The 11,471-nt window shown below is 53.0% G+C and overlaps 2 protein-coding genes across 3 annotated transcripts; both read right to left on the bottom strand.

Moving 5' to 3' along the window:
* Positions 1 to 77: 77 nt before the first annotated feature.
* On the bottom strand, positions 78 to 1,836 carry LOC110476262 (C-C motif chemokine 3). The gene is made up of 3 exons (XM_021541069.3): positions 1,485 to 1,836; positions 761 to 866; positions 78 to 412 (listed from the first exon to the last, which is right to left on the bottom strand). Exons 1-3 carry the CDS (start codon positions 1,549 to 1,551, stop codon positions 304 to 306), a joined length of 282 nt encoding a protein of 93 aa, XP_021396744.1. The 5' UTR covers positions 1,552 to 1,836; the 3' UTR covers positions 78 to 303.
* A 276-nt stretch (positions 1,837 to 2,112) lies between these two features.
* LOC110476227 (C-C motif chemokine 3) lies at positions 2,113 to 11,461 on the bottom strand. Of its 2 annotated transcripts, none has more exons than XM_031505885.3 (3): positions 5,975 to 11,461; positions 5,521 to 5,632; positions 2,113 to 5,158 (listed from the first exon to the last, which is right to left on the bottom strand). In XM_031505885.3, the coding sequence occupies exons 1-3, from the start codon at positions 6,039 to 6,041 to the stop codon at positions 5,053 to 5,055; spliced, it is 285 nt and encodes a 94-aa protein (XP_031361745.3). In that variant the 5' UTR covers positions 6,042 to 11,461; the 3' UTR covers positions 2,113 to 5,052. The 2 variants fall into 2 exon arrangements, with proteins under 2 accessions (XP_031361745.3, XP_085445938.1); XM_085589812.1 differs by having other exon boundaries at positions 6,275 to 11,461.
* Between the last annotated feature and the right edge of the window lie 10 nt (positions 11,462 to 11,471).

The raw sequence follows: 11,471 nt of genomic DNA, 5'->3' as shown, positions 1-11,471 counted from the left end.
TTTTGCTTGCAGCAAGCCCTGGGTTTGTTAGGATCTGCTGCATGGTCTGCAGAATCAGGAGAAATTCAAACAGCAACTTGTGGCAATGGGTCTTTATTATAAATATTTGTTTCACAAGCACATCTTGGCGGGGCAGCAGGAGCAGCTCGGGCTCTGGCAGGTCCATGGCACGGTGACACCTGGTCCTGCCGGGGTCCAGGGGGGCTCTGCCTGCAGGGACAGTGCCCACGGCCACAGCAGCTGCTGGAGAGGAGCTGCCAGCACTTTGGCTCCCTTGAGAGACAGGAAGACTGGATGGGCAAGTCAGATGGTGGATGGGTTTAATTTTTGCTTTTGAAGCCGTTTTATTGTTTTATTCACCCAGTCCTTCTCGGGGTCAGCACAGATCTGATCACCATTAGCAGCCACAATTCTGCAATGAGAAAGTGAGGGAAAAGAGTGAGAACAGGAACCATGAGCCATTCCCTTCCTGTGCACTATTTCTCCCCTCCCTTTTTGCAGCCCCATCCAGGATCAAGGCTTGGAGCCATCTGCAGCAGCCTGTGCCCTGCTTGGGCTGATGGTGAGTGTCTGAGCCTTCCCAGACCATTAGCAGAAAGTGCTAAAACCCATTTCCCCCCTCTTCCCACCCCCTAGAGCTGCTTTCCTACCACAGCCCCCCCTGGCTGGGACTGAGCTGTCTGTGGGGCAGGATGGGATGGGGGAGCCAAAGGTCTGGAATCTCAGATCTGGGGAGGGAAACAAACCCTGGGATACTCACACAACTGCACGTTTGGGGCAGTCTTTGGATGTCTCGTAGAAGCTTTGAGGGTGCCGGATGCGTTTCTGTGCATACTTAAAGCAGCATTCCACCGGTGCAAAGTGGGCTGTGGAGGGAAGGGGGGATGTTGTGAATTGCATCACCAGAGCATGGGTCTGGAACACAGCACAGAGGCTGTGGGGCATCTCAGCAGCTCCCATAGCATCCTACAACAGGGGTTTGCCACCCTTCACACAGCAAGCCCAGGACTGGGACGTGGACAGAGGTGGGGAGGGGATAGCCTGGGACCTGGCCCCTCACAGCCCGAATTGCTGCAGCCCCCAGAGCACACGGTAAGGCTGGGGTGCTCAGTCTGGGGATGAGGCTTTGGGGCTCTCCAAGGCAGGAGCACAACTTGCAGGATGTTTCGGAAGGCTCCAAACAGCTGCATGTGCTCCCTCCATCCAACCCCTTGCTCATCCAGCTGAGACCTGGGGAACAACTGCCAGAGCTTCCTCCGAGCTCCTGCAGCCTCCCCCCAGGCCTGGCTTTGCTGAGACCACCCAGCACCTTCTCCATCCATCCCTGCATCCCGGGATGTGCCGCCCTGCCCTGACCAGGGGGGTGCTGCTCCTGCCAGCAGCACCATTCCCTCTCCCTGGCCGTTTCCTGCCTCACCTCCCACTGGTTTGTCCCCGGGGGCTCGGAGCCCTGGCCTGCAGCAGCAGCCCCTGGGGTTCCTTACCTGTGGCGTGGTGCAGGGAGAGGGTGAGGAGCAGGGTGAGCAGCAGGACAGTCCTTGCAGGGAGCATGGTGTCTCTGTGGTGGCTCTGTGGTGGCTCTTCCTCGTGCCCTGTGCCGCCCTGCCCCGTGGCTCTGGCTCTGGCTCCAGCCGTCTTTTATCCTCTGCCTGCCCCCCACTCAGGCTGCATTTCCAAAAATTCAGGCGTGTACTAAGAAGGGTCAAGGGACTTTCTCTCATTTATTTTTGGGACACATCCAGCAGTGGGTAGAAAGGTTTGGGGAGCAGTTCTGCATTCTATGGAAGAGCCATGACGTGGCAAGGGAGCTTCTAGGAACTGAAAGCAGATTAAAACCATCTTCCTATGCAGGCAGGACACCGAGTCCAGTGCTCATCTGTTTCTAACAGGAGAGTCAAGCCACAGTCCCTGGGCAGGGACACATCTCAGGGGGTTTAATTGGCCTGCCCAGTGTCAAAGGCCAGTGATGGAGTCCCAGCCAAACTGACCTCCCCAGCCACCTCGGCCACACACAGCACTGGGTTAGGCAGGAAAGCACGATGGGATGGGATGGGATGGCATGGCATGGCATGGCATGGCATGGCATGGCATGGCATGGCATGGCATGGCATGGCATGGCATGGCATGGCATGGGAGTCAGGCAGAAGAAGTCACACTGGACCGATGCAGAAGGGACTCCAGAGCAGGAGGTGTCAGAGGTGCTTTTGGTGGGTTCAGCAGACTTCATGGAAGGGGAAGAAAGGAGGCAGGGGCAGTGGGGTGTGTGAGGAGAGTCTGGGTCTGAACACGCCTGAGCCCCTGTTTGCCTCTGTCTCCCACACCAGCACTGGGATTGAAATGAGAGCTGGGGGATGGAGGCTTGTGGCCATCAGTGCCCAGACATCTCCTGCAGGGAGATGGGGCAGATCCCAGCACAGCCCCAAGAGCGTCAGGGAGGATGCCAGGGAGGAGGGGCGGTGGCACAGATCCCGGTGGCAGCACCATGGGGCACTGCTGGACATCAGCCCAGGGATCAGCACGGCTGGACATCAGCCCCTTCCATGCAGGGATCTGCTCCCTGGGAAGGCAGAAGCAGCTGTGTGTGAGGAAGAGGTGAGGTCCTGCTGGGAGCCAACATAGGATGATGCTGAATAGGAGCACAGGAAGGGATCTGGCTGTGGCTTGGGGGATGAAGCAATCCAGGGCTTCTCAGAGGGGAAGAAAGGTGGAAATAGGTTTCTTTGAAGATTAACTCATGTCTGCACGACTTCTCTGAAAGGAGAAAGGAGAAGGAAACAGATTTAATGTGCTGAAAGTGCTGGTTTAGAAGAAATGGTCTGCAGGACATGGGGTCTGCTGGCCTTGCACAGGGCAGATGGCCACACAGACAGCTGGGCACAGCCCCACTGGGTTCTAGTGCCACTGTCCCCAGGCAGGGCTCTGCAGGGAGAAAATGCCTGACACACAGCAGCCAGAGTCTTCTGTGGGCTTTGCATCACCCCAGGTTCTCCTGCCCTCCCTGTCCACGTCCCCAGGGCCAGCAGCCACCAGGCTCACACCAGCCCCTGTGCACTGGTTAAAGGCACACGAGTGTAATTAAGGGAGAACTGAGCTAATGACCTTTTCCAGCCAGCATCTCCTGGTGCACAAAACCTTATGTGCCAACCCTGAGCTCCCTTTTCAGGCTTGTCTGAGGCACACAGTTGCTCCTCCTTTCCCGTAGCTATTTATTCCTCTCTCCAGAAGCATTAGTAGATGCTCTGCTATCTGCTCTTCATAGACCTTATCAGTGCATGTTGGGTGTTTGAAGGCCTGGAAAGGCCCCACAAGGCTCTGGAGGATTGGACTTCCCTCCCTGCCCCAGCAGTGGACCTTGAGTTTGGCTTTAGTCTTCTCCAGCCTCCTCTGCAGCTCCTGGGGCATTCCCAGCACCCTCCTGAGCCATCCCCAGCAGTGACACAGCCTGTGCCCCAGGTGTGGAGCTCCTGCTTGGGCAAATGCAAAGGCAAGTGGAGAGAAGAGGGGGGAACAACTCTTCAGACGATTTTATGGGTGTCTAAACCATCTGCAACCTCACTAAAATTTGTAATTGAATACACATTTTCTAACCGAGGAAAACCCCTGCTTTCGAAATTAAAATGGATAGGCATGGACCAAAAAAAACCCAAAAAACCAGCACCATAGAGGTGGGAAATATTCTCTGACTTCTCATAAAATGCTTTGGGTTTTGAGTGGATAATCACAAAATCTAATACTTTAACGGGGAACATGAACTGTTTGTCCATGAAAAATGCTGGATAAAGAGCATTGGCTGGACCTGCCCCCCCAGAGCCCCGAGGTCTGGGCTGCATCCCAGCAGGAGAGGGCACCGAGTCCAAGCAGTGACTCCCTGGCCTCAGGACTCCTGAAGTGGAAAGGCAGCAGTGGAAGAGGCTTCTGCTGAAGCCTCTCCTGGTGCACCCAGAGTTCTCCACCTCCTTGGTGCCTGTAACACCTCAGGTTCCAGACCTGCAGTGTGCCAGCATCACCCCTCAGCTCTGGATGGGTTTTGCCTCTGGTGAGAAAACACCCCTGGAGCTGCTGCTGCCAAAATCCCCTTCCCCAGGAGCATCATCTGGGCTAGTGTCAAGTGATGGTTTCTTTATCACTTGGTGGAGCTTTTTGGGTAGGTTTCTTTTTTTCACTTGGTTCTCCTTTCTTTTCCCCCTTATTGCGCTGTCACGGGAAAAGAAGGAGGAAGCAGAGGGACATTCAGAGTTGCAGCATTTGTCTTCTCAGGTCAGTGCTACTCATGAGCGAGTCCTGCTCTGCTCCCCATGGCTGAACACCTGCCCACCCATGGGAAGGAGAGAATTCATCCCTTGCTTTGCTTTACTTGTGTGTCAGTTTTGCTTTATTTATTAAACTGTCTTTAACTCATGACTTTCCAGCTCTGCTCCCCCTCCCAAAGTCCTGGCAGGGATCACTGCTGAGATTTCCATGGCCCCTGGCAGGGGCAAAATTTCCAGGGCTGTATGTGCAGGAATCCCTTGTCTGACCCAGCCTCTCCTTCTGTCCTTCCTCTGCAGCCCAGCTGAGACAGCACAGACCTGGGCACACGGGGTAGACAGGCTGTGCTCCTCCACAGGACAGCAAATGGGACAGGCTGAAACCTCTGAGCCTGAAACTGATGGCAGTTTTACACCTAAAAACCCTCAGAGGAGTCTCCAGCCCCTTTAGAGTCCCCTGGAAGTCCCATCCACCCCTTCCTGCCCTGAGACCCAGTCAAAGAGCCACCATCCCAGCCCCAGCTGCTGGCAGCAGCACGGCTGTGGGGCTGGGAGAAGAAAGGACACCTCTCTCCCATATCATACAAAGTAACCTTTATTTTGTGGCTGTGATCAGCAGGCAGGTGCAGGCTGGACCAGCAGCACTCCAGGAGCTGGTGCCCAGCTGTGGATGCAGCTCAGGGCTCTGGGGACTCAATGTGCTCCCCCAGGAGCTGAACATCCTGAACTCCTTCTGAGAAGGCGACCACAAACCTTCAGTCCCACCAGGATGTTGGGTATCCTGAACCAGGGCACCCACTCCACATCACGGGGTATGAAGTCCTTTCTTCTTTAGAAGCACTCTAATTGCTCTCTTCACCCATTTCTCCTCTGGGTTTGCACAGACCTTGGCTTTTTTCTTGGTGTCAAACCTGCCAAGGTTAAAGGTGGAGCTTGGTGAGGAAAGACAGCTGTGATTCCACTTACACCCACACCATCCTCCCTCCCCTGCACCCTTTCTCCTTTCCCTTCATCCCTGTGCCTGCCCCTGGGTTCTTGGTGTCCTACAGGCAGCTCATCCTGCAGCCCAGCACCTCCAGAGCCCGAGCAGAGGCTTCAGGAGCTGCAAGGGTCTTGTGGAAGTGCCCAGGCAGTCACGTCCTCCCCTCTTTGTGCTGGAAGATCATGGAGATGACACAGACCTGTCCCTGTCCTGTCCCCAGATGGAACAGATGAACTGAACCCATGGCAGCCCAGGAGAGAGCAGAGCAGTAGGGAAGTTGCCAGGACTTACACAATTGCTGGGAGAAAGCATTCCTTGGAAGTTGAGTAGAAGCCCACGAGGATTTCCAGCCGGAGAACGCCCTTGACGTAGTCGAAGCAGCACTCGGTTGGAGAGTAAGGGGCTGCAGGAAACAGAGGCACGGTGAGGCTGGCCCTGGAGGCAGCCTCTCTTCAGGACCTTCCCCCAGGACAGGCTGATGAACACCACATCCCCCAGGCTCTGCAAATGCTGCCATGAGGAGCCCCAGGTGCCCTCCTCCTTCCTTCCCAGGGCAGGAGGATGCTCCAGGTTATCACCCAGCCCTGCAGCAGCTCTGCCAAAGCCACCCAGCCCCAGGAGCAGTCTCCAGCCTTCCCTGCAGCCCAGGATGTGCTGCTCTGCTCCTCCTGCCAGAAGCAGCATCCCTTCTCCACACTGGAGTTCCCTTCCTGAGCCCCAGGTCCCAGCCCACGAGGTGCTTTACCTGCATGGGAGCATGGCGAGAGGGTGAGGAGCCCAACGAGCAGCGTGGCTGTCCTGGCAGTGAGCATGGTGGCTTTGGGAGGGCTCCTCCTTGCAGGATGCTGCTCTGCCTCTTTGGGAGAGCTCAACTCTGTGCTCAGGCGAGGAGCTGCTGCTATTTATCCTCTCTACCCCTCCCCAGTCATCCCCTGTCCTAAGAGTTTCCTAATCAGGTTCATGATTCAAGGATAAGCTACTGCTTCTTTGCCCCTGGGGAATTTCCAAATCACATGGGACCGTTAGGGTTACAGACAGACAATACCTGGAAAGACTAAGTTAATTGTGTCAACTTCTGTGTTCAGCCACATGGGGAAAGTCACACAGGAAGTGAAATCCTCCTCTCTGCAGATGTAAATTGAAGAGCTCCTGGGCCTTCAGAGAGGGATTCATAGCCATAGGAAAGGCAAAGCTTGGTGTTCTATGCAAGGTCACTCAGCCCAGAGCCAATACAAATGTGCTGGAGATGCCTGGGTGGCTTGTGAATCCTGGAAAGAATTAAACAGGAGCACAGTGACTGCTGCTGCCACCAGCCCCCTGTGGCTTGGAAGTGGCAAGTTGGCAAATACCAGCAGAAATTGCATCACATTCCATGTTGGTACTATGGAGAGAAACCCAAGTTTTCCACCAAAAATCCCTGTTTGTAACTGGGCAGTGAGGTGGGGTGTGGCTGAGCCTTTCCTTGTGGACAGGGCTGGTTTAGCCCTGGCTTCAGGGCAGGGCAGGAGTCAGCACCAGGCTGAGGAGAATGGATGGAAAAGTTACTGTTCAAAGATTTTGGGTGTCTTTCCATCACCTTCTTCCCTCCACAGCCTTGAGGCATCCCAGACCCTGCAGGGACCTGCTGAAAGGGGTCAGCCCCTCTGTGTTAACCTGGGGGACAGTTCTCCCCCCTCGTGCTGGGCTCCCCTTTCTTCAGATCTCCTTGCTCAGCTCGGACACTTTTTTCACCTTTCCCTCTTTTTAGCCAGACTCTAAGTGGATGCATGGAGCAGTGGGGCCCCATGCAGATCCCCTGGCACCACAGTCCTCCCTCACTCCCTGTGAACTACCCAAGGGGCCACCTCAAGCCCTTCCTCACACTGGCACCCCCAGTCACTCTCTGGAGCAGGATGTTGTGCCTGGGACTGTCATCTCTGGATGCCTTCTAAAATATTTGGGATAAAAACCACACAATGCTGAGAACTGCTCTGGTCTTGCTCAGTTCTCCCCAAGTCCAGCTTTGTCAGACACATTTCCTGCTGATGGAGGCTCAAGATCCACTGCTCTGGATGCACCTTAAGAAGATCCTGCAGATCTGTGTTTCTTTTTCTGGCCAAAGATCCGGCCTAGGATGCTCTGCTTCCCTTTTCTCAGGATTTGAAAAAAAGTCTGTGGAAGCCAGATGATTCACAACTCCCTGAAGAACTTTTAATGTTTATTTTTTTACACTTTGGAAAGGGAAAGGCTGATGTGCAGGCATGAATTGTTAAATGCTGGAAAGCCCCTCTGCCAGCCCAAGTTTTTCTTTCATTTGAATGGACTCTGGAGAACGTGCTTGTTTACATAAAAAATGAACAGAATCTTGTTTTTCTGCAGGAAGAGGAGAAAGGAGGCTGAGGGAACCCATCAGATGCAGCTTTGCCAGCAATGGTGCCTGCGAGGGGACAAAGGAGTAGGGAAGAACAGCCCTGAGCTGGGTTTGGGGTCTCAGTGGGTGACTGAGCACTCCCAGCTGTGCTGGAAAACAACCACAGACATCCTGCACTTGGGAAGGCATGGCAAGAGCAGCTGGGCTGCAAGGCAGAAGAAAAGGGCATCACTCAGTGCCTGAAACTTGTCCCCAAGGTGGCAGCAGGAGGGTTTGGAATAAGTTTTCCCTGCTTTCTTCTGTTCTACTGAGTCACTTTCCATTTCCAAGATGAGACATCCTTTTTTGGCTTCTTTAAATCCTCTTTGCCCTTTCTGCTGTAAAGCTCCTTCACATTTCTTTGGGGTGCTCCCTCCAGGCTCTCCACAAATCCGTGATCGACTCAGGACACAATCACCAACCAAAGGTGATTCTCTTCTTCCTTCCCAAAATCCCTGTGATTCCAGGAACAGCCCTGGCATGTCCTACAGCCTGGAAAGGCATTCTAAAATTAGAAAAATGAGAATCCCTTCCAAAGTCTGCTTCCTACAGATGGACACTGGGGACCACCAAGTGCTGTAAGTTGGTGATCTGAGTTCCTGTGCGGGAAGCTCTGCCCGGAGTCAAGGGGCAGGAGGCTGCAGGAAGGCTCCAGGAGCCCTTCCCCAGGTTCTGTCTGCACTCACTGGGCACTCACATGTGGTATTCACACATCCTCTGAACAGAGACAGATTTAGCTTTCTCAGGATTTTTCCTGAGAGAGAAGCAGAGAAAAGAATGATCAAAACAATTCTTATCTTGCTGCTGGCTACTCGTTGAGCACTGTGGAATGTGTCACAGAGATTGCTTACCCGAGGTAATTGCTTGATTAGATTCTAGTGATGGTGTTTTAAATCGATTGACCAATTAAGACACAGCTGTGTCGGGACTCTCAGCAGAGAGTCACAAGTTTTTGTCAGTAATGATATAGTTCTTGTAAGTGTAATATAGTATTATAAAGTAATTAATTAACCTTCTGATATCATACAGTTCTGCTCATCATCATCATTCTTCCCACCAGTTGAGCATCACCACACTGATGGTCCACAGGGAGAGCAGGAACTCACCGTGGGCATGCAAGGGACCTCACAGATACAGCCAAGAAGAGGCACCTACCCCTGAAACTGGAAGTGACCTTATCTTGCTAGGGAAGATGAAATAATAGATCTGATGTCAGCTTCCTCAAACACACTAAATATGAAATGTTTTTCCATTTTTATCCAATGAAGTCAATCAGCTACCTCAGGGTGAAGTCAGTGATGGACCTGGGGTGTGAGGGAGACTCTGTGCTGGAGAGGCTTCCGTGTGGGGTAGCAATCAGGGGAAATGATGCTTAATGGGGACTTCAGGCTCCTTTTTTCAACCCTGAGCCTTTTAGAGCTCCTTGAGTTTAAGCAAGCAGCAGACAGATGACTCAGCTCAGCTTTTAAAGCAAAGCTAACAAAAAAAAAAAAAAAAAAGGACATAGAAGCAATTCTAGTCTAATTTTTAGTGATTAAATTCTGAACAGAATTAATCCTGATAATTTCAAGATGGCACTAGAACAAATTATGAATTTATCTACTCCTTAGTGTTTGATTAGAATAAAACCCCAGGAATCAGGAAAATAAATGCAGTTAATGAATGTGATGAGCAAGACACGTTAAGGTACCTAGATGTTGTAATGGAAATGTGTTTATGATGGGGTTATGGCCAGAGTCAGCAAGCTGACATCACATCCCTCCTTGGAGGGTGACTCTCACTTATATCTTCTTCTTTATTAAATGATTTGGTTTGTGGCAGAATTCCAGGGTTAATTCTGAAGTTTTAAGAAATGAGCCTTCCTCCATCACCTGTGACAGTCACCAAAGAGGTCCCAACAACCTCCGTGTTACCCAGGGGACTTCAGCAACAAGAGCAGCCCCTGCAGTGACATCCAGAGGGACACAATTCTCACAGAAGGGGAGATCAAGCACACAAAGGCCAGCAGAACCACAGCCACGCAGCAGAACTGAGGCTGTTTACCCTGCTTGTCCTGCCTTGTGCTGAGCCAGCAGGGTGAAAGTGATGGTGGCATCACCAGAGGCTGCCCCAAGCATGAGAGCTCTTGTGCAACATTTCACAGGAAAGCAATCGTGCTGAGGCCTGCCATAAATCACAGCCCAAACCAGAGAGGATGGACGTGGCATCTTCTCTTTTCCCCTCACACACCACCCTGGGGAGAAGTCAGAGCTTGGAGGAGATGATGGCGGAGGTGTCTCCCAGGTCCAGACTGCAGGGAGCAGTGGGAGAGGACATGGCAGGAGCCAAGGGTGGCCCCAGCACATCAGGGTCCTCAGCAGCGAGGTGACAGCACAGGGCTCAGAGCCTCCAGCAGTGGCCCCAGGCACACCAAGGACAGGAACCAAACCCAGAATCCATTTGGGAAGGCTGGGGGAATCTCCTCAGCAGTAACAGGGAATGGGGACAGCAACAAGGCTCCATGCAGCCAGGAGACAAGGTACCCAGGTCTGTCCAAGAGACTGGAGCAGAGCCAGGACAGCAGAGCAGCACTCACAACACAGCAGCGACCAGAGACAGACCTGAGCTTAGATGGGGCTCCTGAGGCTTGGGCAGAGGACTGAGAGGTGTTGTGCAGCCACAGATGAGGCTGGCCAGGATGATTATGGCCAGTTAGTGCCCTCAAGGCCTGACATTTGATGTGGGGAGGACATGAAGGTGAGTCTGTGAGGAGACCCAGGGACTTCTCCTTCTTACAAGGTCAATCAAAGCAGCTGCTAATGACATGGTGGAGATGTTGTGGAGCTGGAAATGAAAGATGTGGGCTAGTAAGGGCTGAGAGAGCCCTTCATGACCATGGATCCCCCATCTCCTGTGGGCTGTGGGGAAGCATCAAGGCAGGACATGCACCTTTCACACCAGGTGCAGATTGCAACTCTCATCCCCCTGAGCAGAACAGATGTGGCATTTGTTATCCCCTGGACCAAACACTACCCCTGAGGCAGGCCGTGGAGCTCCAGGGGAAGGTGTGTGGAGGGACACCCTTGGCACAAGGTCCTTCCCTGCACCAGACACCAACACCAGCAAAGCCAGGGAGCGTGTGCCACCCACAGCCCAGGGGCACCCAAAAACTCCAGAGGAGCAGCCCCCAGACAGCCCTGCTGGTGCCAGCTCTGCCTAAAAATTCCCTGGTGGAAAATGGTCGGAAATGATTCATCCTGTCAGGCCTGGCTGGTTTGTACCGCCCCCTCCTTCCTCGTCTCTCACAACAGAGAGAAGAAATGAAAATCACAAAATAAAAAGTGCTTTCATTTTCTTAAGTTACGTTATCCCCCAAATGACCTTTCTGGCCTGGTGACTCAGCTGCAGGAAATTTTCACTGACTTCTGCACCTACCTACAGGGGCACAGGGCTGAGAGAAGGTTGGGATGAGAGCTCCTGAAATGTAGGGAACACACTCATCCCTCTTGCTCCTGCCAGCTCCCCACTCCAGGCAAACCCCTGAGAACTGATTCTTTCATTGAGTTGCTCTTCCCACCTCTCCAGCACCAGAGTAGCACACAAGGGCAGCCCAAGCCCTGCCTGGGGTGGGAGAGGTCCCATCTCAGCTCTTGCCCCCTTACAGAACAGGCTTAGAACATTCGCTGTCTCTGAGCTGCTGTTTGACCTCAGCTTTGCTTAAGCAAAGCAAAAGTCCAGTTTTCTCTATTGCCTGAGTAAGATGGAAGACACAAACCCCTGTGAGGAATTTCCTACAAACATCTGCAAGATCAAAACCCTTAAAGGAGAGGGAGCAATAACCTGGCCACATCCAGCTGTTCCAGCTTTGCCATCT

This window comes from Lonchura striata, chromosome 11, assembly GCF_050655825.1.
Source record: "Lonchura striata isolate lonStrDom1 chromosome 11, ASM5065582v1, whole genome shotgun sequence".
NCBI classification, from domain to species: Eukaryota; Metazoa; Chordata; class Aves; order Passeriformes; family Estrildidae; genus Lonchura; species Lonchura striata.
The sequence above is the reverse complement of the archived record's forward strand: the minus strand, read 5'-3'. Positions and strand labels throughout refer to the sequence as shown.

Coding starts and splice junctions, on each gene's coding strand:
- LOC110476262 (XM_021541069.3), bottom strand. CDS start 1,551: ATGCTCCCTGCAAGGACTGTCCTGCTGCTCACCCTGCTCCTCACCCTC. Junction 867..1,484: donor CTCCCTGCACCACGCCACAG/GTAAGGAACCCC, acceptor TTCCCTCCACAG/CCCACTTTGCACCGGTGGAA. Junction 413..760: donor TGCCCCAAACGTGCAGTTGT/GTGAGTATCCCA, acceptor TTCTCATTGCAG/AATTGTGGCTGCTAATGGTG.
- LOC110476227 (XM_031505885.3), bottom strand. CDS start 6,041: ATGCTCACTGCCAGGACAGCCACGCTGCTCGTTGGGCTCCTCACCCTC. Junction 5,633..5,974: donor CTCGCCATGCTCCCATGCAG/GTAAAGCACCTC, acceptor TGTTTCCTGCAG/CCCCTTACTCTCCAACCGAG. Junction 5,159..5,520: donor TGCTTTCTCCCAGCAATTGT/GTAAGTCCTGGC, acceptor TAACCTTGGCAG/GTTTGACACCAAGAAAAAAG.